The 17,640-nt window shown below is 40.3% G+C and overlaps 1 protein-coding gene across 4 annotated transcripts in view; it reads left to right on the top strand.

Moving 5' to 3' along the window:
• Window positions 1-16,077, top strand: part of ARHGEF7 (Rho guanine nucleotide exchange factor 7) — a 138,108-nt gene extending 122,031 nt beyond the window's left edge. For 2 of the 4 annotated variants that reach the window (XM_079779582.1, XM_079779583.1), the window contains 5 exons: window positions 1,339-1,428; window positions 4,630-4,806; window positions 13,139-13,238; window positions 14,060-14,114; window positions 15,781-16,077. In XM_079779582.1, coding sequence (XP_079635708.1) covers window positions 1,339-1,428; window positions 4,630-4,806; window positions 13,139-13,238; window positions 14,060-14,114; window positions 15,781-15,903 — 545 coding nt within the window. In that variant the 3' untranslated portion in view covers window positions 15,904-16,077. The remainder of the gene's footprint in view (window positions 1-1,338; window positions 1,429-4,629; window positions 4,807-13,138; window positions 13,239-14,059; window positions 14,115-15,780) is intronic. The other 2 variants (XM_079779580.1, XM_079779581.1) reach the window with 1 other exon arrangement.
• Window positions 16,078-17,640: the final 1,563 nt, after the last annotated feature.

Below are 17,640 nucleotides of genomic sequence, written 5' to 3'. Positions count from 1 at the left end.
TGGATCTTATTATGAGAAACCTGTTAATTGATTGGTCCCAATTAGTGAAATTTAAGTCAGCTTCTCAATTGTTCTTAAACTCTTCATATGGATTTTATTTTTCAGTAGGGACTATTTGGCTTACTTTGTATATATCTGTGTTACTATCATAAAATGACATTGAGGGTTTATTGTGAAACTTATAAATATTTTAGCCTTCCATTCTTCTTACATTTTTAATACAGTAGGTGAGCTTTTTAAAAAATTTATCCAGCCTGGCTGGCATGGCTCAATGGTAGAGCATCGACCTATGGACCAGAAGGTCACGGTTCAATTGCAGTCAGGGCATATACCCAGGTTTCGGGCTTGATCCCCAGTGTGGGGTGTGCAGGAGGCAACAGGTCAATGTTTCTCTCTCATCATTGATGTTTCTATCTCTCCCTCTCCCTTCCTCTCTGAAATCAATAAAAATATATTTTTAAAAATATCCAATATTATGTTAGAAAATCTAGGAAAACAAACCAGAGAAACAGTTTAACCCTAGGTTCATATGAAGTGTGAGGTGAGGCTGGGTGTGAGGCTCTGTGCTTGGAACTAGTACCATTAGATGCTGTTAGTCTGGAAGATTCTGTTCTCTGTACCTGTGATCTCTGAGAGTGAAGCCAGTGTCTGGAATAACCCATAGCTTAAGGAAGAGCTCTGGAATGATACCTTCAAGGTTTAGATTGTGCCTTATAAATTTCTTAGATGAAATCTCTAGTAGGAATTTGTGGATCATCAGAAATGTGCTTTGTAAAGCCTCTGATAAATGTGGTCATATCGCCTGTCTTCATTCCTACCAGCTGTGGATGGAGGGAAGATTTTCTCTCCGCTATCCATATCAACATTGAGAACTGTCAGCCTTTTCACTTGTTATCAGTTTGGTATGTGAAAAACCTGATGCTTTGTTTTAATTCTCACTTTTTAGTGGGATTGACTATTTTTTGTTACTGACCATATTCTTTTTGTGTGAAATGCTTGTTTCTAGTTCTTGCCTTTTTTTCAATTTCAGGATATGGAATATTTCTTCTGGATTAGTAAGATAACATGTAATTAGGATATATTAACCTTTTGTCAATATGCTGCAGACAAGAAATACTTTTAAATAATTAAAAATTCTATTGAATGTAATTTTGTAAATATTGGAAAACAGTTATCTGACAAGAAAATAAAAGGAGGGGGTTATCTTGATTGTCATCATTTTGGTTGAGTTGATGAGTTCACATTCCTCTACTTAATTGTAGTAGTTATTTTTAGATTGTGACCTGTTGTACTTGTCATTTTTAGTTCGATTGTGCCATGTTGTGTATGTCTTGACAGGCACAGCTGCTTTGGAAGAAGACGCACAGATTCTGAAAGTCATCGAAGCTTACTGCACAAGCGCCAAAACACGGCAAACACTTAACTCAAGTAAGTTTTACAGTAATGTACTGAAAATTGTGGTGGTTCGTTTTTTTTTTTGTAAATCACAGTGGGAAGGAAACTGGGCTGTGGGGTCCTGTGCACGGCTCCTCTGTGTGCTGCGTGAAGGGTCCTTAGTGAGTGTTGCTTCTGTGGTCTAGTCAGGTATAGAATAGCTTGAGCCTGACATCCCTAAATCATTGAAAGGGTCTGAGCTGTCAGTAAAATAACTGATTTCTAGAGAAGGTTCTACTGGGAAGCCTTTAAGTATAAGGTGCTGCCAGAATTTATGAAGCTTAGAGAAGATGTATTTGGATATCAGCGGAAGATTCATTCAGTTCAGTTAATTAAGCTATTTAAACTATTGGTGTGGTATTGGGATTTTACTTATTTAATTATTAGCTTTTTACAATTGTTAAAAATATAAATCTGGAACAAGGCTTCCTTTAGTCCACTTCCTTTTTTTAAATGACTGTATTTAAGAATTTTTGAAAGTAGACACCAATCAATTTATTAGATTTCAGTGCCACTGAATTTGCCTGCATCTTATGCATAGTGTCTTTTTTTTAATTTAATAAATCTTCATTGTTCAGATTATTACAGTTGTTCCTCTCCCCCCCTCCCCCATAGTTCCCCTCCACCCGGTTCCCACCCCACCCTCTGTCCTTACCTCCCCCCCACTGTCCTCATCCACAGGTGTACGATTTTTAAAATCTTAATCTATTGTGAGAACAATAAAAAGGGGGCCTTTTTTTTTTTTTTTTTTAACTTCCCCAGCATTTGAGGTTGGAGTGCAACACAGTGGGGGTTGGGGCAGATGGAGTTAAGTATGTGGTTTGTTCAGAAGAAAAGGGCCAAGTTTACCCTCTGTTGGTGCTAGGGCCACAAGCATCACAGGGTATCCTTCTGTACTGTTGTTTCTTAGGGCTTTTATTTTTTAAGAACTGGATGGTTTATATATTACATCTGGCATAAAAACTAGTTTCTATTCAATTTTCTATTTTTGGTTCCCTTTCCACCCTGACCTTTGACAAATCACTTATCTCTCCTTCATTTTCACTACCTATAGTATGGTGATTAGAATCAGTGTCCCGTCCTGTTTTTAAACTAAAAATGGGGGGAAAAAGTGGGAAAGGGAATTTCAACTGCCTTAGCTTTTGTTGAAGATGAAGATAGGGCTAATAGGGTTAAACCCCATGTGGCATCTGCAGATCATCTAGAAACTTCCTTGTGGCCAGTACATTACATATCCCACCTGTGACATTAAGACTTCTTTTGTAGTGACCAGCCAGTAGAGAAGGAATAGAAATGGAAAGGTCTGAATGTGGAGTGCATATGCATAAAATCAGGCAATCATTTGTAAATCCAGATTATTGTCATTTAAGATATTACATAAGTTTCATATATTTTGATGAGATTGTGTTATAAGTAATAGGCTGTAAAATGTGGTCATAATTTTTTGGTTTTGAATTTGAGATGTTAAAGAATTACTCATCCCAACTTAAGTTATTTGAAATAAAATTTTAACCTGATAGTCTCAGGTGACTAGACTAGGTAATAGGAGCTTTATGTGTTTTTTGTGGGCGCTGCATTTCTTCATCCAAGAGACAGTGAGTGCCCTGTGATGTGCCTGTGGCCTTGCTGCTTCTGGCTGCCTCAAAGGAATGGCTCATTGTTTGTGCAGATCTTTCCTTATCTCGTTGCCTTTATTATGTGTTTCCATTTCTCCTGTGCAAGAAAAGCATTGGATAATACATTGATTTTTATATTTAACAGATATTGTGAGCCAACTCATATATACAATCATATATGGCCTTACCCAAACATTCTTAAGAACAGGTTGGATAGGGGAAATTGACCCTTTGCACTGGAAAGGTGATATCCTTAACACATTTGGAAATGGGATCAGAGTTGAAAGCAGCCCCTTTCATATTAAATGTTTAGTGAAGACAGGATAATATATATCTTATCTAAAATTCAGCTCAGTTCCGTATACATTTAGATAGATGCCATTTACAAACCAAACATCTTTGGTATTGATTTCTATCTCAAAGAGATAATGACCTTCATAGACTATAGGTATGTAGTTGAAGAAATCCAAACTAGACTATTGCTTGATGTTATGGATTTGGAATGGAATTACTTTGGTCAGAAGCAGGAACCGGATGGGACCAGTGGTTGCTGTTTGTGCCATTCCCCATTGCGGAGGGGCACACTGGTTCCCACTGAGTGTTTCCTTCCAGCACCCTTTGTCCCTGGTCCATTCCAGCCTGCATGTCTCATGCACAGCTGCCTGCCCAGTGTCATTGCTCACAGATGCCAACCACTCATGGGCTTATTTCTGTTCTCCCCTTTTGCTCCCACTTCCTTCTGTTTGTCCTTCTTTTAACATAGTGGCACTACCAGTTCATATCGCTCTTCCTGCCAGTAAAAGGGTCTGCATCAGGGTAGATAACATTTGCACCGACATGGCTTCCCACTTTATCCATATCCACTGGCTGAGCGCTCTAAGGAGTGGAGATGCGGGGTGATGGGGAAGGGGCAATGAGTGGGAAGCGGACCCTATTTAATTCCTTTCTCCATTCTGAAATTTTTACAGTGGTTATAGTTCATAAGGTAAGTTTTAGACCCCCATCATTAAGATGACTTCTGATGATTTATAGTCTGACAAAGAGATAGCTGAAGAAGTAAGTCAAAAATCCTTTGAAACTATTTTGCATTCAATATCCACTTAATGGATAGGAAACAATTTTTAATTAACCACACAAATGGTTCCTTTTACAAATAATGTACTAAATGAGGTTATTTGTCAATGGAATGTGGAATAGAATTGGTTACTTATTAAATGTCTATGGATTCATTTGTACTAGTAGACCTGGGCTTAATTTGAAAAAGATTTAACTGAGGACTTAATAGCAATGTTTTTAGAAAGGAACAATTTGGAAATAATATTGTGCTTTAGGTTTATTTAAATAATAATTGTTCTGGTTTTATTCTAAGGGTTGTGCTAACTTTGTTATTAAAACCCAGCCATAAATAAGGAGAAGTGAACATTGTTGCCATTTTTTAACAGTATTTTCTCTTTTCCTTCTTTTCCCATCACCTTTTGCTTTTATTTTCATGTTTTTGGTTGTGGCTCTTCCTGTCCGTCCTCCTTTTCATCTCACCTTTGCCTGTCACACCTGTCACTCCATCCCACTCCCGTCTTAGCATGGCAAGGCACTGACCTGATGCATAATCACGTCTTGGCTGATGATGACCAATCAAGTCTAGACTCCTTGGGTCGTCGCAGTAGCCTTTCTCGTTTGGAGCCTTCAGACCTCTCGGAAGACTCTGACTATGACAGTATATGGACAGCCCATAGTTACAGAATGGGTTCTACATCTCGTAAGAGCTGTTGCTCATATATCTCTCACCAGAACTAATGCACTTCTGAGCTTTCTTAACAAATGCTTGTTGTATCGCAGCCTGCTTTTCTTAGATGTTTTCTTGCTGTTCCTTGTCTCTTTTATGTGATATTTTAACAACTTTTGAGAGCGTTTCTGATATTCCCATTGTATTTTGTGGAGGCGTAATTGCCAATTTGAGAATCCATTTGAAGTTACTTACTAACTGTTGAAGGAAATGGTGAATTCACACAGCCTATACCTAAGGGTTCTTTTCTCAGTGGGTAGTAGTGGTTTTATAGCCCAAAATGGTTTGGTTTTTTTATTCTCAGTATAGCAATTGTCTCATTTCTTTTTGGATACAGCTATAGGAACACTTTTATATTTTATACTGAAACCATACAGGTTTGTGATCCAAGTGCCAGTAACACGGAGGAGACTCTGGCCTTATATATAGGATTCTAAATTTTTTATGTATAATGGACACCCTGATCAAGTAGTTGTGGAGAGAGAAGAAAAAAGCATGCACAAAAGTACTGAGAGTTCGTTCAGACAGCGTGTTCTGAGGACTCCTGGGGGCACTTGGCGACCATGAAGAACCATGTGTTGGTGTGGGTGTGGGGCCTTGGCAGCACAGAAAAGCTTGTCTGCCCCCTACAGCTCTGTGCTTGTCCGTGTGCCACATGTGCTCTTCTCTGTGCCCCCATTTGCCCATGGGGTGGGAGTTTCCCTCTGCAAAGCCCAAATTATTGTCAGAATTCAGACACTGTCATCACACCAAACTTTCCTTAATTGGAATAATTTCTCTTAAATGGCACTCAGCAAGCCTGTGCCACTCTACCGAAGGTTTAAAGTCCAAACTCTGAAGCATTGAGCCTCTGAAAGTGTAGATTAGATTGCTTTCAGAGAGAGGCATTTGGTGTACCTAAAATGGCGAGTGCTTTGGCTTCAGTCACAGCCTGGCTTCACCCTGACATTCATACTTATACTGCCTGTGATGGACACATTGCTTGTTTTCAGCAACTAGCTGCAGTGAAACTCCATTTACAGCAACCCTATCCTATGTAACCCTCATTCTTGATTGTAATGGGGTATCTGAGTCTATTGAAGATTTACTGAGTTGCCATGTAACTCACTTATTAGGAAAGCTCAGATTGGGGTGCACTCCCCCACTTTCCTGGGATTTGTTGTAAGGAGATTTCACTCGCATCACTCAAGACTAATTTCTGCTTCAAAAAGAACTGAATGTGACATGTTGCATTCAGTTGGTAGCATCCAAATCCACATCCGGTCATTGCTAGAGGGAAGGAACTGTGTTCTCTCCCATGCATGCTGTATCTGGTGTTAAAATGGAACCTTAAGGTTGTGTTTTAAGTATTCATTGAAACCAGCTTCAGAAAACAAGTTGCCATAATAAACTGGGAATAACATTTTTTCCTTTCTTCAGGGTGGCTGTAATTCCAGGTGGCTGTGAATTCTCTCTTCCCTCACCATACTTCCTTCGCCAAACCCATGTATTCAGTGTTCTGATCTCGTTTGCACAGAGACAACTCTGATACACTATGTCATTGTTTCCTGGGAGCTGGGTCCTGTTGCTCACAAGCCCAGAGGTGCTAGTGAACTCCCGGCAGTAGCATATTGCTTAGAAAATCAGACAGCTTCAGCACTGCATGCAATGGGGTCATTGGGAAAACCAATAATTCTAAGTATCTGTCTGTTTTCAAGCTTATGACATCTGGAGATTTCATATTTTTATATCAACTAGTATAAATAAGCAAGTTGAGGAGCAATAGTTTAAAATTAGAGCTCAGTATTAACCCATGGTAGAGATGGAGTTTAATATATGGTCAGCCAAATAGCAAATGGAATTTTTGGAAAGCTGTAACTACACAGTTCATATGCTTAATATCATGCAAGAAATTTAGAAGCAATTTTGTTTTATATTACGTAGAGTACTCACCTTTTCTGATATGAATAGAACATCTTTTTGTTTGCTTTGAGACTAATTGGTGCATTGGCCTCGATGCCTTTGCCATGCCTTAGTAAACTTGGGTTGCCTGGGTCATATGCTATATATACCACAATTGAAGTACAATTGCTGCACTTAGATTTTTCTGTAACACGAAGTATCCTTTGGGTTGTCTAAATGAGTTTCATTTTCTATACACCAAAGTTTTGACATGTTCCCATTATTCCTGTTTGTACCAGTTAAAGCCATTTTGACGATGATTTTTTGTTGATGCTAAGATCACTGCACAATAACAACCTGGCTTTTTGTTTGTTTGGATTTGTTTTGAATGTCTGGCACCATTAGCTCTTGTGACCTGGTTGGAAGTAGTAGTGCCACAGGCCTGAAAACAGTTCTTGTGTGGCAGTGGTGATAAGGCGTCCAAAGGGCCATGTTCCTACTTCCGTGGAACTTTAGTCATGCTGAAATAGTATTATATGCTTACACAGTTCTGTAATATCTATGTGTACAGTTAGTATTATAATGAAAGGATGAAGAATCTGGACTAGAAAGGAGGGTTAAGCCATTACCAGGCCCTTTTGCAAATGGCCTAAATGGTGTTCCCATTGAATTAACACTTGCCACAAGTACATAGCTTATATTAATTGTGTTTTGCATAAAATTGCCAAACACAGTAATGTGTATATAGTGGTATAAGACCTGGAAAAAACTTTATATATTGTGCTTTTTATCTGTGAACGGGAAAGCCATTTTTAGTGGGTGACTGCCCTTTGAAGACTCAGTTGGATGTATACCTGAATGTTGCATTGTATTGTACAGTATCATGTTATTGTTTGTGGTTGCATATGGCAATGAAGTGTTTGTTTTATAAAAAAAAAAGACATCTGTTATGTACAGTTGAAATAAATTTTGCATTTGCTAGCCTGTGGCTTTTAATATTTGTTACATGGGGGAGGGGGAGTAGCATAGTTTGCAGTTTAATATGATTTGGCTGTTCTCATGAACGTTGTCTTCTGAAGAAAGGCCAGGCCATAGAACACTTTCTATCTGCCTTAATGGAGACGCTTTCTTAGGTTAAATATGTTCTAAACAATACAGGGGCACTCCTTGTACAGTTTTATTTCATCTATTTTTCTTTAATTTTTAAATCACTGGGAGGTTTGTCTTCAGAATGGAGCATCTCATTTTTGTGTGTTTTTTTTTTTTTGCGGGGGGGGGGGGGGGCGTGTATGTATGTATGTATGTGTGTGTGTGTGTGTGTGTGTGTACATAAATAGAAAAAAAAGTGCAACTTTAATGCTTTTTTATTTACACTAAGGTCAGTTTTTATTTTTTAAAGTGCATGCCCAGTTTACTAGGAAAAGCAAAATGAAAGGAAAACAAGTCCCTATGCCAGTGTGGGCTAGGCCAAGGTGCAAACAATGAATAAATGCAAATCATTCTCTAAAGAGAATCCTCACATTTCTTTTCCTAAGAAAAATAAATTAAGAGTCTTATAGCCATAAATAACAAAGTGGCATTTGGGAGAAATTTTATTAAGTAGATTTTAAAAGTGTAATAATTTTTTAAAATATTGTTTTATTGATTTCAGAGAGGAAGGGAGAGAGGTAGAAACTTCAATGATGAGAATCATTGATTGGCTGCCTCCTGCACACCCCCTACTGGGGATCGAGCTCACTGCCCGGGCATGTGCCCTGACCTGGAATCAAATGTGACCTGGTTCATAGGTTGATGCTCAACCACTGAGCCATACTGCCTGGGCTAAAGTGTAATATTTTGCTTCATTCTGGAAGTTATTTCACTTTTGGTTATGTATAAGTAGATGCAGATATTAGAAATAAGAATTTAAGAAGTGAGTTTTGCTACAAACATACTAGACCGCTAGCTACCTAGGCAGATTTTTTTTTTTTTTTTTAATAAACTGTTTCTTGGCTTTTGGTGGAGGCCGACTCACTCATGTGTACACACACACATACCATGCTCATGCCCTGGATTTGTGTTGTCAGGTCAGGCACTGAAATGGTGTACTAACAAGTCAGATCAGGCAACAAAGTAGTGGTCTAACAACCAAGATGATTCCGCGCTGGGGCTTGAGGCCTACTCTTGCTGCCTGGGCAAATCATCTGTTTATAAAATGGAAGTGTTCGATCAATCGGTGTTTCTCAAATGAGGGCCCATTTGGGGTTCTCTGAATGTTTTAGGAAGCAGTGTTCTAAGTGTGCCTTCAGCTTCTGGATCACACCTCTGAGTTGCCCCCAGGGGCCCCAGTGCCTGCTGTCTCTCCAGCTGTGTGGTGCAGAGTGACCCCTGCTGGTGGAACTGTCATTGCCTGTTTGCAGCCATTGGCGGCTGGATCCCAAGCATGTGCAGATCTGTTTGGAGTCCTCAAGTTTGGTAAATGCTGATTGGTGCTAAGTATACATTATTGTTTCTTTATATTCACCCCTATATTGAACAACTACAAAACCAACCAGCATTTGTGTGTATGTATCTATAGATAGGATTTTAGGCTAGTCGAGCACTCTTCAGATTGTTACCTGGAAAGATTGAAGCTGAAGAAAAAGTGTTCAGCACGCAGACGAATTTAGGAAATGCTGAATTAAACTTCAACAGGTATTTTTACTGCAAACCTTCTGAAAACCTTAAAAATGCTATATGTACCCTGTGAATCTCTAAGAAGTGGCTGTAGCATTCAACATTTTCCAAGATGATGTGTTTTAGAAACCCCTATTATCACCTATAAAACACAGATTTTGGGAAACACAGATCTTGAGTATGCTGGAACCATCATGAACCTGTTCATCTGTGTCTCAGACCTTTTCGAGAATTTTAAATAAAGCAATAGAACATTTTTGGTGGTTCTGTTGTTAAATTGTTTTTTCAACCTAAGTAGTTCAGGCCAAGCATGCTGCAGTACCTCTGAAAATATTTCAGTAATCTTTGAGGTAACTTGTTAAATCTGTTTACTTTCTAAAACTTTGTTCTTAAAGAAATAGTCAACTTACTTATAAACCTGGCTGGAGAATATCCTTTTACTGTTTTGTTGAAATACTAACATTTTTTTCAATTATTTTAGCAAAATATGTTATATTGAAACTAGACAGAATATTGGCCTCCCATGGATTTCTATTCAGGAAACAAGTAATCTTCATTAACAAATCTCCTGACTCACTATCAGATCTATAAATGCCTTTTTGTTTTTTACATTGGCATGTTTCAGGAATATAGCAGTTTTGTACATCTGACTACAGCATTCTCAAACTTAACATTTTTTTCTCTGTTAGATATTTTTAGAGGGAGGAAGGGAGAGAGAGAGAGAGAGAGAGAGAGAGAGAGAGAGAGAGAGAGAGAGAGAGAGAGAGAAACATCAATGTGAGAGTAGAACATAGTTTGGCTGCCTCCTGCATACCCCCAACCAGGGATCAAGCCCACAAAGTGGGCATGTACCCTGACTGGGGATTGAACTGGCAACCTTTTGGTGCACAGGAGGACACCCAACCAATTGAACCACACTGATTAGGGTTCAAACTTAACATTTTTATAATATATAGTTGCATTCTTGTGTGCTTTAAGTGTATTTAAAAATCAGAACTATGTCATGCATGTACAACTGTTGTACCATTTCTTACAGGTGTTAATTTCTCTGCTTTAGTTATGTTATGTGATGGAATTTAAAGTTTTTGTCTTTATGATTTCATCTGGTAAGAGATATTTATAAAATGTAATTTTTAAATTAATCCTCAGAACAACTCTGCAGAAGTGTTCCATTTTGTTCTTCTATTTTACCAATAACGGAATGTGGTTCGGTGGTTAAGTGAGCAGCCTGAGTTTATTGAGGGCTGCACCGACGGGGTGTGAGTGCAAGTGCAGATGGCCCCAGCCCCTCTGCAGGACAGCGACTGCTGTCTGACCCCTTTACAAAGGGGATAGCCCTTGTGATTCTATGTTATTTGAACATTTTAATGCTGGAAAGAGTGTAAATAGGTTGCCTAGGAAGCTAGAAGATGTAAAAATAATTATGTGTAGAATTTAATATTCCCTCAAGTGCTGTTGTATAAAAACATTTTTAACCTCTTGTCTCAATCCATTTGAAGGACTGTTGTATTACAAAACTGAATGTGACAGATAAACGACCAATAACTTTTTTGATTTGACTAACACAGTCAACAACTGTTTAGACTCAAAGCAGATACCCATTGGAAAATTTATGAGCCTTCTAAATTGTCCTATGTCATCAGTTTGCTTCTCTTCACAGCGCAAATTAAATTTGTTTTCTACATATCTGAATCTTTCTGGATCTTTTTCTCTTTTTCTAGGAAAATAGCACACGAACCAACTTCCTTATAAAAACATGGGTAACATTTACATTTGTATTAGAAGCACAGGATTTTCCTCAGCCTTAAGAATTTTTGAGCTGGCTTATATCCCTGTAATTTCTCAGTACTTAGTTTCACATACCAGTTTCCTTCTTAAGCAGTATTTCCCCAAGTAGCCCAGGTGTCCAGACAGCCTTCCCTATTAACCCAGAAAGGCCTAGAAAACATGCCACTGTCATGGCAAGTAATTCTCCAGCTGTGCAGCTCACTGTGTCAAAGGGTAGTGTGTGGCCCTAAGGAGGGGTATGAGCGAAGCCACGCCTCTCTCTGCCTGACAGTGACAAGGTCTGCTGGATTTGCAGCATGATGGGAACACAAAAACACTGGCAGAGGGTCCTCTTCGAAATGGTATTTGATAAACCGGTGTACAAACATACTTCTGTATACCAGTTTATTAAGTAAGGCTTGTGACAAAATTCTAAGGACTGCATTTGGTTATAGCATTGAAGTTATTCTCAGCTAACATAAAGGCCCTTCCCTTTATTGGTGTAAAAAAAGATATGTATAGAAGCTTGTGCTGAGTAACATAAGATAGAGCGTGATTTTCTTACCCCTGAGATAACAAAGGGAGGAGGTCAGCACCTCAGTTTTCTGTTCTGGACGTTATGGTTTCCCAGTGGGCTTGTAGTTGATACCTTTCCTAGTCTGTGAGACTGGGGCAGGAAGGCTTTGCAGATGTCCAGACTGCAGCCGGGAGGCTTGTCCAAGGCCCCGAGTTCCCTTCCCCGTGGCATGCTGCCGTGGCAATGACAGAGGTACTCTCTGGACATGAGTCATGTTTTATGAGCCCTCCTTCTATCGAGCTTTGACAGTAATTGTTCATCTTGTTCCATTCATAGCCGTAAAAGCTTACCATACTGGTGGAAACTGTTCTTTAAAATCAAATTTTGAAAACATTGGTGTTATGCTGAACGTTCCCATGGTACAAAGATGTACAATAAGTGCCCTCCCATAATTCAGTGAACTTTTAGGAAGGCAAGTTAAAGATAAACCAGGAAAAACAAGATCAAGCAAGTTACGCCACCCGCTGTGTAATTAGCATGTGTCAACATCAAGGGTATTTTTTCATGGAGAAAATGTTTGTCACATTACCACTTGCAGTGTTTGTTTCTCTGGTAGACTATATCCTTCCGCAAATTACATCTGATATAATTTTTCAAAAATATAAATGATGTATGTTATAGTGTTATGTAACCTTTGATACTATTTTAAGAAAATATTGTTTTCTTCCTGTATCCTTCAATAAGATTTGATTCTCTTTTTTTCTCACATTTTAAAGTAAATATCTGAGTTTCTCAGTTATTTTCTAAAGTACCTATTTTGTGGCAAACACACTGGAGACGCACTGACCTGAGCAAGCAGTTGTGCCGGGAGCTCGTTAAGTGCCATAAACTTCTCTCTGACATTGTGAACGGTTTACTTCTAGGGAACGAAGAATAGTTTTCATAAAAGAAACAAGTAATAAATGTCACTTCTCTTAAACCATATGCCATAATATCTTTTAACTGTCACTGTAGAGTTAAATGTTTTAATTGCGAGTTATTTTTTAAATTTACACTCGGTATATGTACTATATAGTCTGACATGTCTTTCTAAGATTCCTGGAATAATATAGCTTAAGGTTTCGTTGATTTGGATATTTATTCCAAAATACCCAGAGTACTGTGGGCAGAATCTTTCATGTACTACCTGCGGGAAAATTCTGGATTTAATAGATCTGTAATCCAGATTTAGAAACAGAAGCTTAACAAATTAGAAAAAGGCTGTTTCCTTTTTTCTATAATGCTTTAGGCATAAAAAAAACTGGGTTCAGTAGACAGAGATGGAGAAAATTGGTAAAAGTTGCCCTTTGCTATTTTATCCAGAAAGTAATTCATATAATGCACAGTCCCTGGAATTTAATGTTAATATTTAGATAGTGTTAATATAGTGAAATTGTTCTTAGCTTTGCTGTGGTATTCACCTGGGGTATTTTCTTTTAATGATAGGTTCACGTAAAGAATCTGCTCCACAAGTTTTGCTTCCAGAAGAAGAAAAAATTATAGTTGAAGAAACTAAAAGCAATGGTCAGACAGTGATAGAAGAAAAGTAAGATGTATTCTAGTATTAAAATGCAGTCATGTGGGTGTGTGTGGAAGGGGGTGGTTTGTGGAGGGCATGGGTGTGTGTGTGTGTAGGGGTGGGAGCATGGGTTGTGTGTGTGTGTGTGTGTGTGTGTGTGTGTAGGGTTGGGGGCATGGGTTGTGTGTGTGTAGGGGTGGGGGCATGGGTTTTGTGTGTGTAGGGGTGGGGGCATGGGTTTTGTGTGTGTAGGGGTGGGGGCATGGGTTTTGTGTGTGTAGGGGTGGGGGTATGGGTGTGTGTGTAGGGGTGGGGGCATGGGTTCTGTGTGTGTAGGGGTGGGGGTATGGGTTGTGTGTGTGTAGGGTTGGGGGCATGGTTGTGTGTGTGTGTAGGGGTGGGGGTATGGGTGTGTGTGTAGGGGTGGGGGCATGGGTTATGTGTGTGTAGGGTTGGGGTATGGGTTGTGTGTGTGTGTGGGGTGCATGGGTTGTGTGTGTGTGAAGGGGTGGGGGCATGAGAGGAGGGTGTGTGTGGGGAGGGGTGGGGGCATGAGAGGGTGTGTGTGGGGAGGGGAAGGGTGGCGCATTGGAGTCAGAAAAATTCCAGGAGGGTTGGGGTATGGCTTCGGAAACTACTACTTTGTGTCCTCGTAGGTGGGAGTTCACATTGACTAGCTCTAACTGCCCATGGAAAGAAGCTGCTTGTTCTGAAGTGTATGAATTTAGGTGTTTAGAGAGGAGGGTAGAGCAGCCCTGTTTATTTCGTCTGGCATGCCATGAACTGCTTCTCTCTGTCCTCTTCATCCCGTGTCCTTGTTCAGGTGTTCATTCTATTTTCTATTCTAGGAGTCTTGTTGATACCGTCTATGCATTGAAGGATGAAGTCCAAGAATTAAGACAGGTGAGTTATAACCAGTTTTTAATCTTTTTTTCTTTTTTTTTATGGGGGAAAAGAGGAAAACACTATATTGAGAATGAAGCCGGATATCCTTAAGCAAAATAATGCAGAAAGGAGCCCGCTGGAGTGGCTTAGTTGGTTGAGTGTCTCATGCACCAAAAGGTTGTGGGATCGATCCCCAGTTGGGGTACATACAGAAGGCAACTGATCAATGTTTCTCTCTCATGTCAATGTCTGTCTCTCTCTCTCCATTCTCCTCTCTAAGCATGTCCTCATCATTTAAAATATCTAAAATTCCATCTAGTTAAAAGTTAACTACCTACTGTGACTATTCTCTGCCACTTTTTAACAGCCAGTCGCTCAGTTGATATTTCTTTTCAGCCAGACTAAGCTTTGAACAAAGAAAATTCATTCTAAAATGCTACTGGAAGTTTGAAAACGCAGTTGAAATTCAAATACTGCCTTTATAATTATTCAAAGTATGTATACATTTTTGGGGGACACAGGGTACTCCCAAAAATGTGTATAAACTTTAATAGCTGATAACTTAATTTTCACTCTTTTTCAGGTTTAACTAATTTGAAATAATAGGTGAAGCCAGACTAAACTTGGAACAAAGAAAATTTATCCACTAGGCTTTTTTACGGGGATACATAAAAGAAAGTTTACAGTTCAAACCTAGCAGCAGTTGACGAATTGAGGGTGCACAAATACCGAACGAAATGATTCTTGATGTTTGCAATTCCATTGCTTCACGTTATCAGCAGTGCCTGGACCAGAATGGCATTGACAAAAAAAGTTTATTCATTTCTGTAGCTTTTTAAAAATATTGAAAATGAACTCTCTTAATAAACACCGACTTTGTAATCATTCAAAGTGTGTATACTTTTTTGGGTCACCCTATGTATTATTTGTACAAATGGCTTTGGTCTCAGGAGGGAGCGGTAAGTGCTGCTTCACAGGCCGGAGGTTAGAGGGAGGCTGAGGAGAAGCGGAGCACAGCATGGTCTGGGGCGGGACCCTGCTCTGAGCTGCCTCTCAGCCATCCCAACAGCATCCCAGCAGCTTCCGAATACTTGTCTTCCTCTGAGGGGCTTCCGGGTTGGTGCCGCCCCCTTGGCAAGGGATGCATCTTTGTGTGTGCACCTTCTCCATGCGGAGGAGTGATTAGGTGCAAACTGAACGGAAGTAGGTGCTTATTCACTCACTCTGTATTCATTCAGCTGCTGTTACTTCCATCCCCACATAACTCTGTAAGATCTTTACAGGTGTGAAAGGAGGGGGTGGGGGGCAAGTCGATCCTTTGGCTATTTCCAGCCATTTTCTTTTTCGAATTTTTTTTCTTCATTGATTAAGGTATTACATGTGTGTCCAGCCATTTTCTTAAGGTATGTCGTACAGAGATTCTCTCATTCAGTAATCGGAACTTAAATTGTCAGTGACGTTAGGACTGTTTTTCCATCTGTGATTTGTCTTGGCTCCCAGGAGCAACTGCGATAAGGAGTGTCTGTTGAGGCCTTTGGGCAGTCTTGTCGAATGTACCCATGACCACAGCACAGGGCAGATTCCAGCCCAGGATTTCAATTGGCAAGGCCCCCAGCCCTCCTGGGGGAAAGAAAGTCCTCTCCAGGGCCACACACACTGAATGTCCTGTCTGCTTCGTTGACAGGATAACAAGAAGATGAAGAAATCTCTGGAGGAAGAACAGCGAGCCCGCAAAGACTTGGAAAAGCTGGTGAGGAAAGTTCTAAAGAACATGAATGACCCTTCCTGGGACGAGACCAACCTCTAAGGAACGTCCACGGCTCTTTCTCGAAGACCAGTTAGGAGACTAAGCTGGGACCCTGGGGCAGGGCTGTGCATACAAAAGCTGGAGTTCAGGCGAATAGAAACACATTGTTCCTGAAGAGTCCAGACATGAGGTATCGACACCGAGGGCAACTGCATTAATCTTACTCTGCTAACATCTCAATTACCTCATTTTGCAATAAGTGCAGTGACTGACTACAAATCCTGGTCTTTCAGGCTTTTATTGAATCTATATAAATATTATACATACATGTTCCTTGTAAATACCCCATTTTGAATGCATATCCCTGATTGCTATATCTGATACCCCTGCTAGAACTTCTTTCCCACTAACCTTTCTGGTCCCATGACCTAGAAGTTGTGTTCACGCACACACGCATGGAGAGCAGAGATGCGTGGCTTGTGGTAGATGCCTGACTTCTCCACTGCTGTAGTTCCTACAGTGCTCTGAAAATACTTGCCCCTTTGGTTGCCTAACTAATTTAACCTTATTTATAGCTGCAAAGACACTTGAATGCCATTTGAACGTCTTCTGTTAAAGCAGTATTGCAGTCACCGATGTGGGTGTCTCTGAGTGCCGTGCTCTGGCTGATTGAGGCTCTGGGCCTCAGCCATGAATCCCAGGAAGTCCCACTCACATCACCGCGTCCAGCTGCAGGTGCACCCTCTCGTCTGCTTTGTGCGGATCCTGTGGTCACCAGAGTATTCACTGCACTTGGAGAGATCACACAGACTTGTATATGTAGGTTAGTTTAATAACGTGACCAAGTGCACTGTTTTGTCCTCAAAAGAGAGCGCTTCACTAGAACCTGTAAATAAAATGTGTTGTTGCACATCACTGCGGCGAAGACGAAGTGGGGTGGTGCTATGGGTAGGATTCCTGTGTCAGCCAGCGTAAACTCTGAGCTCTGCTTTACCGTCAGGGCAGCAAGCATTACTGCAGAGCTCCCTGGGAAAGAGAAGAAGAAGCAATATCCACCTTAAATCCCACCTAAATAATGAAAGTTTAAATGTGGGTCCGTTCCCTCCTTGTATCCAAACTGCAGAGCAGACGGAGGAGGAAGCCGACCCCAACCTGGCTCCGCAGCCCCTGGGCCAGGGCTCTAGAAGCCCTGGCAGGAACAGCCTTAGAGCCCAGCTTGTCCTGCCTTGGAGATAGGATGGCGATATCACAGGGACTGTGCTTTCCGTTTCCGCTTCTAAAGAGGTTGTTCTAGTGAGATGACTTCTTGGTAGAACAAGTGTTACGTTGTTAAAAAGCAGCACTGTGCATTACAGACCTCTCAGAAATAGCATTTTGACATCAGATGTGACCTATGATTTGCAACCTATTTATTGGTCAAGTGACCCTTGAATCTTTGATGCCTGTGGACTGGGCATTTTGGAATGAGTTGGTTTTCTGGTTGTCCATAGTTCTACTTCCATGCCCTTGCTGATCAGTCCCTGTGCCCACCCATCTCCCTGGAGGGTGTGTCTGGAGCCCACATTGACCTGCCCACACTTGAGTTTTCAACTAGAATTGCCAACTTTCTCTACTTAGCATTCATTAGTGCTAGCACTAGAAAATAATGTCATTTTTTGTTAAGCCCTATTTTTACAGTAGTATTTTTTGGTAATGCATAAGACGTTGCAGTGAAAAACAATTACATTTGAGTGTACTGAAGTTTGCTGTCTTAAGCAAATTTTAACTCAGGAACAACATTCAGCACCTGATCTCTCC

The sequence above is a fragment of the Cnephaeus nilssonii genome (genome assembly GCF_951640355.1).
Source record: "Cnephaeus nilssonii genome assembly, chromosome: 8".
Classification (NCBI taxonomy): Eukaryota; Metazoa; Chordata; class Mammalia; order Chiroptera; family Vespertilionidae; genus Cnephaeus; species Cnephaeus nilssonii.
The sequence above is the reverse complement of the archived record's forward strand: the minus strand, read 5'-3'. Positions and strand labels throughout refer to the sequence as shown.